Genomic DNA, 13,840 nt, shown 5'->3' on the forward strand with positions numbered 1-13,840 from the left:
AGTGCTTAACAAATGCCAACATTATTATTATTATGGGCATCAAAATGGAGTTGGGAGAGAAGGGTTCCCGGGGTGTGAGTATCAGGGGGAGGAGGAGGAAGAAGGAGGAGGAGAGGAAGGAGGAGGATGGAGGGAAGGAGGGAGTTGGAGGGGGAAGAAGGAGAAGGAGGAGAAGGAGGGGAGGAGGAAGAGGAAAGAGGAGGAGGAGGGAGGAGGAGGAAAGAGGAGGAAGGAAGGAGGAGAAGGAAGAGGGAGGAAAGAAGGAGGAGGAAGGAAGGAGGGGGGAGAAGGAAGAGGAAAGAGGAAGAAAGAGGAAGGAAGGAGGGGGAGGAGGAAGAGGAAACAGGAGGAGGAAGGAAGGAGGGGAAGGAGGGGGAGGAAAGAAGGAGGAGGAAGAAGAAAGAGGAGGAGGAAGGAGGAGGAAGGAAGGAGGGGGGAGAAGGAAGAGAAAAGAGGAAGGAAGGAGGAGGAGGAAAGAGGAGCAGGAAGAAGGAGGAGGAAGGAGGAGGAGGAAGGAAGGAGGGGGAGGAGGAAGAGGAAACAGGAGGAGGAAGGAAGGAGGGGAAGGAGGGGGGAGGAAGAAGAGGAAAGGGAAGGGAGGAGGGGGGCCGAGCAAGGGAGAGGGAGTTTTGGGTCCCCGGTTGGGCCTGGCCCGGGGGCGGGGCGGCGCCTGCGCCTGCGCGGGGCAGAGGGGTCAGGCGCTCGGGCCCCAGCGCCGCCGGGGTCAAGGCGGCGGGGAGGGGTCGGCTGGGCCCAGCGCTACGCTTAGTGTCAGGGCTACTGCTCCCCCTCCGCCCCCTCCCCCCGCCCCCCGCCCCCCGCCATGGTGCTGGAGTCGGTGGTCGCCGACCTGCTCAACCGCTTCCTGGGCGACTACGTGGAGAACCTGGACAAGTCCCAGCTCAAGCTGGGCATCTGGGGCGGTAAGAGGAAGCGGGCCGGGCCCCCCCCCCCCTGCACCCCCGGGCCTGTCCCACCTCCCCCCCTCCGCCCCGCACAGCGCTACGCGCACAGTCAGCCCCCGTCACCCCCCCCCTTGCAACGGTGCTAGGCTCGGAGCGACCGCCCAAGGACAATAACCATTATAGTATTTCATAATAATGCTGCTGTTTGTTAAGCGCTTACTCTGTGCAGAGCGCGGCCCCAAGCGCTGGGGGAGATGCAGGGGCATCAGGTGGCACCCCCCCCCCCGGGGCTCCTATTTGTGAATCCCCCCTTTGAATAATGATGTTGGTACTTGTTAAGCGCTTACTGTGTGCAGAGCGCGGCCCCAAGCGCTGGGGGAGATGCAGGGGCATCAGGTGGTCCCTCCCTGGGGTTCCTATTTGTGAATCCCCCCTTTGAATAATGATGTTGGTATTTGTTAAGCGCTTACTGTGTGCAGAGCGCGGCCCCAAGCGCTGGGGGAGATGCAAGGTCATCAGGTGGCACCCCCCGGGGCTTCCATTTTTTAATCCCCACTTTTAATAATAATGTTGGTATTTGTTAAGCGCCTACTCTGTGCAGAGCACTGCTCCAAGTGCTGGGAGAGATGCAGGGTCATCAGGCGGTACCCCCCCCCCCCCCCGGGCTCCCATTTTTTAATCCCCACTTTTAATAATAATATGTTGGTATTTGATAAGCACTTCACTCTGTGCAGAGCACTGCTGCAAGCGCTGGGGGAGATGCAGGGTCATCAGGTTGCCCCCCCCCCCCGGGGCTCCCATTTTTTAATCCCCACTTTTAATAATAATGTTGGTATTTGTTACGCGCTTACTGTGTGGAGAACACTGCTCTAAGAGCTGGGGGAGATGCAGGGTCATCAGGTTGGCCCCCCCCCGGGGCTCCCATTTTTTAATCCCCACTTTTAATAATAATGTTGGTATTTGATAAGCACTTCACTCTGTGCAGAGCACTGCTGCAAGCGCTGGGGGAGATGCAGGGTCATCAGGTTGCCCCCCCCCCCCCCCCCGTGGGCTCCCATTTTTTAATCCCCACTTTTAATGATAATAATGTTGGTATTTGTTAAGCACTTACTATGAGCCGAGCACTGCACCAAGCGCTGGGGGGAGATACAGGGTCATCAGGTTGTCCCCCATGGAGCTCCCATTTTTTTAATCCCCATTTTTAATAACAATGATGTTGGTATTTGTTAAGCACTTACTATGGGCAGAGCACTGTTCTAAGCACTAGGGGAGATACAGGGTCATCAGGTTGCCCCACGTGGGACTCCCATTTTTTAATCCCCATTTTTACAGATGAGGTCACTGAGGCCCAGAGAAGTGAAGTGACTTGCCCAAGGTCACACAGCAGACAGGTGGCGGAGCGGGGATTAGAACCCACGACCTCTGACTCCCAGGCCCGGGCTCTTACCACTGAGCCACACTGCCTAACAAATGCCAACATCATTATTAACATTGTTATGGGAGGAATGGGGGCATCAGCCGGGTTGTAGGATAACCACCCGGCGTTTAGAACGGTGCTTGGCACGGAGTAAGCGCTTAACAAACCCAACATTATTCTTAACGTTATTATGGGAGGGGTGTGGGCATCGACCGGGTTGTAGGATATCTACCCGGCGCTTAGAAGGGTGCTTGGTACGGAATAAGCGCTTAACAAATACCATAATTGGTATTATTATACTCTCCCGGGTGCTCAGTACAGTGACCCGCACTCAGAAAATCCCGCAGCGGAGTTGCCAGCTTTGGGACAAGGCCTCTCCTCTCACGGGGCGATAGTCCTGCATCCCTTGGACTCTGTAAGCTACAGCAGTGCTTGGCACATAATAAGCACTTAAATGCCATCATTATTATTATTATTATTATTAAGCTCGTCATGAGTAGGGAAATGTAGCCATTTATTGTCGTATTTTACTCTCCCAAGTGAGGAGCAGCGTGGTGATGTGGTTAGAGCACGGGCCTGGGAGTCAGAAGGGCACGAGTTCTAATTCCGCCTCCGCCACTTGTCCGCCGTGTGACCTGGGGCAAGTCACTTCCCTTCTCCGGCCTTCGGTTACCTCGTCTGTAAAAGGGAGATTGAGACTGGGAACCCCACGTGGGACAAGGACTGTCTGACCCGGTTTGCTTGAATCCACCCCAGGGCTTAGTGTGCCTGGCACATATTAAGAGCTTAATCAATGCCATTATTATTATCATTTCAGTGCTCTGCAATCAGTAAGCGTTCAGTAAATACAATTGACTGCTATAAGCTGGGCAGGGAATGTGTCTACCCACCCTGTTATAAGGTACTCTCAAGTACATAATAGTGAGCGGCACACAGTCAGTGCTCAATAAATTCAAGCGATTGCTGTGTGGAGTGAGGAATCACAGCTTCGTCTGGTTTTCCGCACATCACGGGCCTCCAGGAAGCAAAAGTAGAAGAAATGGAAAGCTGGCAGGGCAGGGCGGGACGGGACCGGACCCAGGTGCCCCGCACGTGGCCGGTGTCCTCGACCGGAGCCTGCCGCTGTGCCCTAACTGTGAACTTGGCGTCCAGCCCTGGCTGGAGGAGAAAGAGGACGTCAGGGCAGGAAAGGGACCCACAGCAGGAAAACAGGCATTTTGAAGACTTTCTCAGCTGACTCAGTTAATGACTGTTGACTTTCCCCGAAGATCTCGGGACACGGTTTCCGTCTCTGTGCTCGGAGGGGTGGGGGAGGGAAAGAGAAAGAGAGAGAGGTGCCTGGTCTGCGCGAGGTTGCAAGTAAGTTAAAACGAATGAACACCCAAATGCCTAATGTAATATCTCCTCAAGTAGAATATGCCTTCCTCTTGGGAAGACAGTAGAAGATTAGGGTGTTCCATCTGTTGCAATTCTTAAAAACAATCCTCCCAAACTCCCCCATCCACAAAAAAAAACCCAACTCAAAACCCTACCACGATTCATGATTTTAACACTCGGAGTTTGATTTATGTGCTGTGAGGTTTTTAAAAGTGGCCTAATCCTCTAATTTGGCAGTGTTCATTGTAATTTCTGCAACGTATTTTCCTCTTGAGATTTTTACTATAATGACAGTAACTTGAAGGGACTATAAATGTAAATCAAAGGAAAAACTTATAGGAATCATGAGACGTGGTTATCATCACGGTCCCGGGTGGCCCTCTGGCACCCCAAACTGAACTTCTTATCTTCTCTCCTAAACCCACCCCTCCTCCCATCTTTCCCCTTTCTGTCAATAATGGCACCACCCTCCTTATCCCAGAAGCCCACAACTTTGGTGTCATCCTGACTTGCCTTCAGTGCTCTAACTGCTGGTTCTTTCTTCAGACTTCCTGGGTGTGCCCCTTCCTCTTCACTCACACGGCCACCACTCTGTTTCACGGTTCTTGCAATATCATGATCAGATTCCCAAGTGCATTAGTTCCTTCACTGGTCAGTTAATCGATTGCTAGTATTGAGTGCTTGCTCTGGGCGGAACACAGTACCAAGGGCTTGGGAGAGTACAGGAGATGCATGGATGTGATTCCTGCCCTCAAGGATCTTTCAATTTTGAGGGAGAAACAGATACTTAAAGTACAGGTAGGTGGAAGCCACAGAGTTTAATGATTTTAGGTGGATTTGGAAGGGTGAGCTGTACCCAAGTGCGTAGGTCACGCAGAAATGCTGAAATGACAGGAGGGAGGAGTCTAGTAGGGAGAGGAGAGCAATCAGGGAAGGCCTCCTGGGGGTGTGATTTCAGAAGAGTGATGAAGATGGGGAGAGCAGTGGTCTGCCGGTTGTTAAGTGGGAGAGAGTTGCAGGGAGGAGCGAGACCTTGAGCAAGAGATCGATGGGGAGAGAGGTGAGAACATGGTGCTGTTAGGTTGGCATGAGAAGAGCCAAGTTTACAAATTGAGATGTGGTGGAAGAGGGGAGTGAGGATAAACAAGGGGAAGAGAGGTTTTTGAGGGCCTTAAAGCCACTGCTAAGAGTTTGTTTGATACAGAGAGGAAAGGGGAGCCATAAGCATTCTTTGAGGAGTGGGAAGAGGTGCAAAATGTTTTAGAAAAATAGTCTGGGTGGCAGAGTGAATTATGGATTGGAGAGAGGAGAGACTGAAGACAAGAAAGTCTTTGATGATTAATACCATTATTATTATTAGTATGTGCTTACTATGTACCAGACACTGTACTAAGTGCTGAGGTAGCTACAAAGTGGTCGGGTTGAACACAGTCCATGTCCCACATGGGGCTCACAGTCTTAACCTCCGTTTTACGTACGAGGTTGCCGAGGCACAGAGAAGTGAAGTGACTTACCCAAGGTCACGCAGCAGACACGTGGCAGAGTGGGATTAGAACCCAAATCCTCCTGACTCCCAGACCCTTCTAGGCCACTAGGCCACTCTGCTCCTCTGATGCAGTGGTTGAGTGACAATGTGACCAGTGCCTGAACCAAAGTGATGGCAGTTTGGGTGGAAAGGAAGAAGTGGATTTTGGAGATGTGAAGAAAGGACTGGTAGGATTTGATGACTGACTTCCCGAGTACAGGGATTGAAAGAGAGGAGTCAAGGATAGTGTCAAGGCTGTGGGCTTGAGAGTGTTCTCCCAGCCTGTCCCCTCTTCCGTGTGTAATTTATGTTGCTGTCCTTCAATTTGCTGGACTCTTCAAGTTCTCCACCCCCAGTGGCTACCAGTTTTCCACTGCATCAAGCAGAAGCTTCTTACTGGCGTCATAACTACACCAGCTCTTCTCACTTTTACACATAGGCTGTCGTCACCTGCTACTCTCCCGGCTTTCACCCCGGCTCCTCCCATGTTAACGTGCCTGGACCCCACCCTTGATTCTCCGGCCCCTGTCCCTTGCACATTCTGTGCCCTCTGCTCAGAGTACCCTCCTGTTTCTGCTCAGCTCGTTCCATCTTCCAAGTCCTTCTAAAACCCCACCTACTCCAAGAAGCTCTCCCTGATTCATTCCCAACCCCCCAAGTCATATCAACCCAGCATCATTTATATTTTATACTCTGCTTCAGCACTTCATTCATTCAATAGTATTTATTGAGCTCTTACTATGTGCAGAGCACTGTACTAAGCACTTGGGATGAACAAGTCGGCAACAGATAGAGACAGTCCCTGCCGTTTGACGGGCTTACAGTCTAATCGGGGGAGACGGACAGACAGGAACGATGGCAGTAAATAGAGTCAAGGGGAAGAACATCTCGTAAAAACAATGGCAACTAAATAGAATCAAGGCGATGTATAATTCATTAACAAAATAAATAGGGTAACAAAAATATATACAGTTGAGCGGACGAGTACGGTGCTGTGGGGATGGGAAGGGAGAGGTGGAGGAGCAGAGGGAAAAGGGGAAAAAGAGGGTTAAGCTGCGGAGAGGTAAAGGGGGGATGGCAGAGGGAGTAGAGGGAGAAGAGGAGCTCAGTCTGGGAACGCCTCTTGGAGGAGGTGAGTTTTAAGTAGGGTTTTGAAGAGGGAAAGTGAATCAGTTTGGCGGAGGTGAGGAGGGAGGGCGTTCCGGGACCGTGGGAGGACGTGACCTGGGTGTCGGCGGGATAGGCGAGACCGAGGGACGGCGAGGAGGTGGGCGGCGGAGGAGCGGAGCGTGCGGGGTGGGCGGTAGAAAGAGAGAAGGGAGGAGAAGTAGGAAGGGGCAAGGTGATGGAGAGCCTCGAAGCCTAGAGTGAGGAGTTTTTGTTTGGAGCGGAGGTCGATAGGCAACCACTGGAGTTGTTTAAGAAGGGGAGTGACATGCCCAGATCGTTTCTGCGGGAAGATGAGCCGGGCAGCGGAGTGAAGAATAGACCGGAGCGGGGCGAGAGAGGAGGAAGGGAGGTCAGAGAGAAGGCCGACACAGTAGTCTAGCCGGGATATAACGAGAGCCCGTAACAGTAAGGTAGCCGTTTGGGTGGAGAGGAAAGGGCGGATCTTGGCAATATTGTAGAGGTGAAACCGGCAGGTCTCGGTAATGGAAAGGATGTGTGGGGTGAACGAGAGAGACGAGTCAAGGATGACACCGAGATTGCGGGCCCGAGAGACGGGAAGGATGGTCGTGCCATCCACGGCGATAGAGAAGTCTGGGAGAGGACCGGGTTTGGGAGGGAAGATGAGGAGCTCAGTCTTGCTCATGTTGAGTTGAGACGTCCCGGAGGCAGGAGGAGATGCGAGCCCGAAGGGGGGGAGAGGACAGGGGCAGAGATGTAGATCTGCGTGTCATCTGCGTAGAGATGGTAGTCAAAGCCGTGAGAGCGAATGAGTTTACCAAGGGAGTGAGTGAGCACTTATGTATCAGTGTACACGTGTTATTTGCATTTCCTGCTATTCCCTCTTAACATACCTGTGCTACTGCCTGTTAGTTGTGGCTGTTCTTCCGCCTACTCCCAGTGTTTGAAAATCATTTGGCTGTTCATTGCCCACATTCATCCCTGGAGGATACCGACCATGACTTTTGCTTCTGTTGTATTCTTTCAAGCACTTAGCACAGGACTTTGCGCTCAGTAGGTGCTTAATAAGTATTCCTAGAGAATTTGGCAGTGAAGAAAACGCTTGCCCTGTGCTGGATTCAAAGATAGTATTTTTTTTAATCTATTGAGTGCTTACTATGTGCAGAGCACTGTACTAAGCACTTGGAATGTACAAATCGGTAACAGATAGAGACAGTCCCTGCCCTTTGACGGGCTTACAGTTTAATCAGGGGAGACGGATAGACAAGAACAATAGCAATAAATAGAATTATGTTCTACCATCTATCTAAAATCAAGTTATGTAATGAAGCAATTATCACCCATATTTACACATTCAGGTGACCCCGTAATTCTTTAAAGAATGTGTACATTTTTCCACCAAGAAGTTGGAGAATAGGAGGGCAACCTTTTAAACCAGAAGTGGACATGCCAATCAATCAGTTGTATTTATTGAGTGCTTACCGTGTACAGGACTTGGGAGAGTACAAACAACAGTTATAACAGACACATTTCCTGCACACAACCAGTCTAGAGGGGGAAGCAGACATTATTATAAATAAATGATAGATATGTACATAAGTGTAGATATGTACATAAGTGCTGTGCCACAGTTATATAGTCCACTGATTATGTAATCTTCATGATTATGATTTTCTGATGCAAAATGGTAAGCAAATTTTCTCTTTTATATTACGAGAACTGTGTCATGAGATTAAACCCCAGTTTCCTCTTTCATGTACTGTACAATGTCAAATGTCTAGTGGCAACAAAGTACCTATGTAATAAGAATGGACAGAACAGGGTGTCTTTTTTGTGCTATATGCAGATTCAACAAAAATACGTCATGCATTTTCTCAGCTGCAGGGGAGTCATTGCAAATATCTCTATCTTTGACCCTGTTAGCAAGAGAAAAGTAGAGCCTTGTTGAGATGTTTCACAAGGAACTCTAGACTGTGAGCTCTTTGTGGGCAGGGGCTGTGTCTACCAACTCTGTTATATTGTCTTCTCCCAAGTGCAGTGCTCTGCAAATAGTAAGCCACCTATAAATATGAATGAAGGAAATAGAATCATCTGAGAAATTAGGAGAAATATGATAACGATAATAATTATGGTAATTATTGTGGTATTTGTTAGGTGCTTACTCTGTACGAGGCACTATACTAAACCCTGGGTTAGATACAAGGTAATCTAATTGGACACAGTCCCTGTCCCACAGAGGGCTCACCGTCTTCATCCCCATTTTACAGATGAGGGAACTGAGGCACAGAGAAGTAAAGTAACTTGCCCAAGTTCACCCAGCAGGTAAATGGTAGAGCTGGGATTGAAACCCCCTCAAGTCCTCCTGACTCCCAGGCTCATGCTCTATCCACGAGGCCACACCACTTCTCTGAAAGTATATTGACTGTACCTAAGTATATTTGTCTCCCCCGATTAGACTGTAAGCCCGTCAAACGGCAGACACTGTCTCTATCTGTTGCCGACTTGTTCATTCCAAGCGCTTAGTACAGTGCTCTGCACATAGTAAGCGCTCAATAAATACTATTGAATGAATGAATGAATGAATATTTGTCCAAAGGCCTGGTCGCATAATTTGGTGAAACAAGGGAGCCTCAGCAGTTAGGGTTGGTAAGTGGAGGCACCTGAAAAGCACTTAGTACAGTGCTGTGCACATAGTAAGTACTTAATAAGTACCAGGGAGGTCAGGTTCGGGCCTGATTGACGCAATCCCTGGTCCCGATGGGACTCACGAGTCAAAGAAGAGAGAAGAGAAGGCAGGGAATTCCCAGTTTACAGATGAGGAAACGGTGACACAGAGAAGTGGTGACTAGCTCTCTTGTGTTTACTCTCCTAAGTGATTAGTACAGTGATCTGCACACGGTAAGCACTCGGTAAATACCATTGATTGATGCCCAATGTCACTCAACAGGCAAGTGGTGGAGCTGGGATTGTAATCCAGGTCTTCTGATTCCTAGGCCTGTTCTCTTTCCACTAGGCTGCACTACTCTTCAATTCAGACTGCAGAATTATATTGAAGTGAACTTCTCTTGTTTCACAGTTAAAACAAAAAATCAGATCAGAAAAAATATTTTATCTGGGAAAAATGATTGAGGCATACTCCTCTTAATGGGGTGATAACTGTCTAGAATGCAAATGGGACTACTGTACCTGTATTATTACTATTGTTAGTCATTTCGGATTCATAGCGACTTCATGGATATATTTTCTCTAGATCGTCCTGTCCTCTGCCATAATCCGCAACCTTTTTAACGGTTCTTCCTTTATCGTTGTTATGGTCTCTGTCCATCTAGCTGCCGGTTTGCCTCTTCCACGTTTTCTCTGGACTTTTCCTAGCATTAGTGTCTTCTCAAGAGAATTAGTCTTCCTGATTATGTGTCCATAATATGCTAATCTAAGTCATCATTTGGCCTTCCAAAGACCAGTTTGGTTTAATTTGCTCCAAAATCTTTTTGTTTATTTTTTGGGCAGTCCATGGTATTCACAAAAGCCTTCCCCCGACACCACATTTCAAAAGAATTGATGTTCTTTCTATCTTGTTTTTTCACTGTCCAGCTTTCAGAATCCATTAGGAAGAAATATCTTGCTCATGTCTCCCTAATGCTAAAAAAAACCAAAAAACCCCTTGACCCCATAGCTCCTTCCAGTTATTGCCCCATCTCGCTCCTACCATTGCTCTCCAGATTCCTTGACAGAGTTGCCCACACCAGCTGTCTCCAGTTCTCCTCGAATTCTCTCTTTGACTTCCTCCAATCTGATTTTTGCCTTCTTCATTCCACAGAAACCGCTCTCTCGGAGGTCACACATGATCTCCTTCTTGCCAAATCCAGTGGCCTCCACTCCATCCTAATCCTCCTTGACTCCTCAGCTGCCTTCGACACTGTCGACCACCTCCTCCTCCTGGAAACACGATCCGACCTTTGCTCCACTGACAGTTCCCCTGGTTCTCCTATCTCTGGTGGCTCCTACCCTGTCTCTTCTGTGGGCTCCTCCTTTGCCTCCTACCCATAAATTCATTCATTCATTCATTCAATAGTATTTATTGAGCGCTTACTATGTGCAGAGCACTGTACTAAGCGCTTGGGATGAACAAGTCGGCAACAGATAGAGACAGTCCCTGCCGTTTGACGGGCTTACAGTCTAATCGGGGGAGACGGACAGACAAGAACAATGGCACTAAACAGCGTCAAGGGGAAGAACATCTCATAAAAACAATGGCAACTAAATGTGGGAGTCCTTCAAGGCTCAGTTCTGGGTCACCTTCTGTTCTCCATCTGTGCCCACTCCCTTTGAGAACTCATTCGCTCCCGTGGCTTCACTTACGATCTCTGTGGGGATGATTCACAAACCTACGTCTCCGGCCCTGATTTCTCTCCTTCTCTGCAGTCTCAAGTCTCCTCCTGCCTTCAGGACATCTCCACTTCGATGTTCACTGACACCTCAAAAGTAAGAGGTCCAAAACAGAACTTGTCATCTTCCCAGGCAAACCCTCTCCTCCCCCTGACTTTGCCGCCACATAGACAGCACTACGATTCTCCCTGTCTCTCCCTCAAGAGCCTCCAGTGGCTGCCCATCCACCTCTCCATCAAACAGAAACTCCTTACTATCAGCTTTAAACCCTCAATCGCCTTGCCCCCATCTACCTTAACTCACTGCTTTCCTACACACCCAACCTACACACTTCACTTCTCTAATGCCAGCCGACTCACTGTATCTTGATCTTGTCCGTCTTGCCTTCGATCTCATCCTCTGGCCAGAAAACCCTCCCTCTTATCCTCCAGGTAATCATTCTCCCTATCAACAGAGGCTTATTAAAAGCACGCGTCCTCCAAGAAGGCTTTCCCGACTAAGCCCTCATTTCCTCTACTCCCAGTGTCTTCCGCATCTCCCTTCAACTTGGATTTACACCCTTTATTCACCCTTGCCTTAGTCCTACAGCTTGTATGTACATATCGGTAACTTATATTAATATCTTTATCCCCCTCCAGGCTGTAAGCTCATTGTGGGAAGGTGAGGTGTCTGCCACTCTGTTATGTTGCAATCTCCCAAGTGCTTAGACCAGTGCTCTCCACACAGTAAGAGCTCAATAGATACAATGGATGGATTGATTGGTCATGTGAGAGCAATAATTTTAAGTAAAGCTCTTGGAAAGCAGAAGTATTTGACTCCTGAAGTGGACTGTTGTTGTGGGGAAAGGTGACTAGAAGAATGGAATTATTTTTCTGATCTGTGCCATTTGATCTTTAGGTACTTTGTCTTCATAATTATGGTTCATATTGAGCTCTTTGTGCCAAGCATGTGTTTAATAGTATGGTATTTTAGTGCTTACCATGTGCCTGGCACTGTACTAAGCACTGGAAGGAATACAAGCAAGGCAGATTAGGCACAGTCCCTGTCCCACGTGGGGTTTACGGTCTCAATCGCCATTTTACGGATGAGGTATCCGAGGCAGAAAGAAGTCAAGTATCTTGCCCAAGGTCACACAACAGACAAATGGTGGAGCTGCGATTAGAACCCATGACCTTCTGACTCCTAGGCCCGTGCCCTTTCCACTGTACCATCCTGCTAATGTAATCATTTCAACTGACGACATTTGAGTACTTATTCTGCACTGAGCAGTTGGGGGAGTAGAGTAAGTAGACCCAATCCGTGATGTCAAGGAGTTTACAATCCAGTGGGAGAGGCAGTTATAAAAAATAAATTACAGGTAGGAGAAGCAAGAGAATATAAGGATATGTACACGTAAGTACTGTGGGGGTGGGGTGACTACCTTAAGGGTTTTGGGGTTCTGGATTGAAGTACTTGGTTGACGCAATAGATATAATAATACCTGATCACAGTTCTGAAGCATACAGAGCTCACAATAATAATTATGGTATTTCTTAAACCCCTACTGTATGCCAGGCACTGTACTAAGCTCTGGGGTAGATACAAGCTCATTGGGCTCACAGTCTCAATCCCCATTTTACAGATGAGGTAACTGAGGCGCAGTGAAGTGATTTGCCCAAGGTCACACAGCAGACAAAAGGGGGAGGCAGGGGCAGGGATATCTTATCCTCTTTTTTATAAATGAGGAAACTGAGGCAGAGAAATTGCGTGACTTGGCCGGAGTCACTTACCAGGCAAGTGGCAGAGCTGGGAGTGACCCAGCTTTTCTGTCTCTCGGTCTTAGGCTCTTTCCACTAAGCCTGGAGAATAAATCTCGAGTTGGATGCTTCAGAACAATGTGGTAAATTCAACAGAAACCCTGCCAAAAACATTAAGGAAGTGGATAGTTTCCTTAGTTCTTATTTTCACTGTTACACTAGACTTAGGTTCTAACTAAAGCAGTTGACTATGAGGGAAATGAAACAAGGATAAATAGGTCAAATTTCAGTCCATTCCATTCCACGATGGAAAATAATATTAACAGCTATTATTATTATTAAAGATATGCTGGAAGAGCCCATTCCACATTGGAAAAAACATTTGAGCTCAGGACTGGGAAGAAGGAGACTCGGGATCTAATCCTGGATCCGTCACTTGCCTGCCGTTAGTGACCTTGGACATGTCACTTCTCTGTGCCTCAGTTTCTTCATCGGTAAAATGGGGATTAAATACCTGCTCTCCCTCCCCCTTAGACTGTGAGCACCATGTGAGACAGAAACCTTGTCAGATCTGATTAGTATTTACCCCAGTACTTAGCACATAGTGAGCTTCTAACAAATACCACAATTACTCTTATTTTGTGGACCACTCTTCAATAGTGTTAACAAGGTGAGGCCTTCCCACTTTGGCAGTGAAAGCTACCATATGTAATGGGAGGCATTTTAAAGAAAATGACCACTTTACCAGAGGAGCAGCAGTGTGGCCTAGTGGAAAGAGCCATGGGTCTGGGAGTCAGAGGACTTGGGTTTTTATCCCGGCTCTAGCACTTGTCTGCTATGTCACCTTGGACAAGTCACTTAATTTTTCTGTAAAATGGGGATTAAGGCTATTAGTCCATGTGGGACGGGGACTATGTCCATCTGGATTAGCTTGTCTATACCCCAGTGCTTAATTCAGTGCCTGGCACCTAGTAAACTGAGCACCTACGTTAAAGAAACCCCAAAATGAAAACAAAAAACTCATCCCACCTGCTTAACAGCCTAGTTGATATCAGTCTTTCCCAAGGGCTAAGAACAATGCCTTCTGGGCACATTACCCTCCACTAGGAGGGAGGTTTATTTGGTTTTCATCCGCCAGGAAATAAGTATTACAGCTGTTAGCAATTTGAGGTGTGTCCCGGATATAATTATCAGAAGAATCAGCATAACATTGGAAACACTATGGGCAAGGTCTGTAACCTTTTGGTAGATCTGAATGTCTTAAGCTCTGTTTTAATGCCATATAAAATGGGGGAGAGAGTCAAGGGTGGATACTCAAGTTTACTGCGCAGAAGCAGGCAATGGTAAACCACTTACCTATTTTTAC

The 13,840-nt window shown here is 48.1% G+C and overlaps 1 protein-coding gene across 4 annotated transcripts in view; it reads left to right on the forward strand.

Moving 5' to 3' along the window:
- Window positions 1-809: 809 nt before the first annotated feature.
- VPS13C (vacuolar protein sorting 13 homolog C) overlaps window positions 810-13,840 on the forward strand; it is a 176,898-nt gene continuing 163,867 nt past the window's right edge. For all 4 annotated transcript variants that reach the window (XM_029065834.1, XM_029065835.1, XM_029065837.2 and 1 more), the window contains exon 1: window positions 810-923. In XM_029065834.1, coding sequence (XP_028921667.1) covers window positions 824-923 — 100 coding nt within the window. In that variant the 5' untranslated portion in view covers window positions 810-823. The remainder of the gene's footprint in view (window positions 924-13,840) is intronic.

This window comes from Ornithorhynchus anatinus, chromosome 5 (genome assembly GCF_004115215.2).
Source record: "Ornithorhynchus anatinus isolate Pmale09 chromosome 5, mOrnAna1.pri.v4, whole genome shotgun sequence".
In the NCBI taxonomy this organism is placed as follows: Eukaryota; Metazoa; Chordata; class Mammalia; order Monotremata; family Ornithorhynchidae; genus Ornithorhynchus; species Ornithorhynchus anatinus.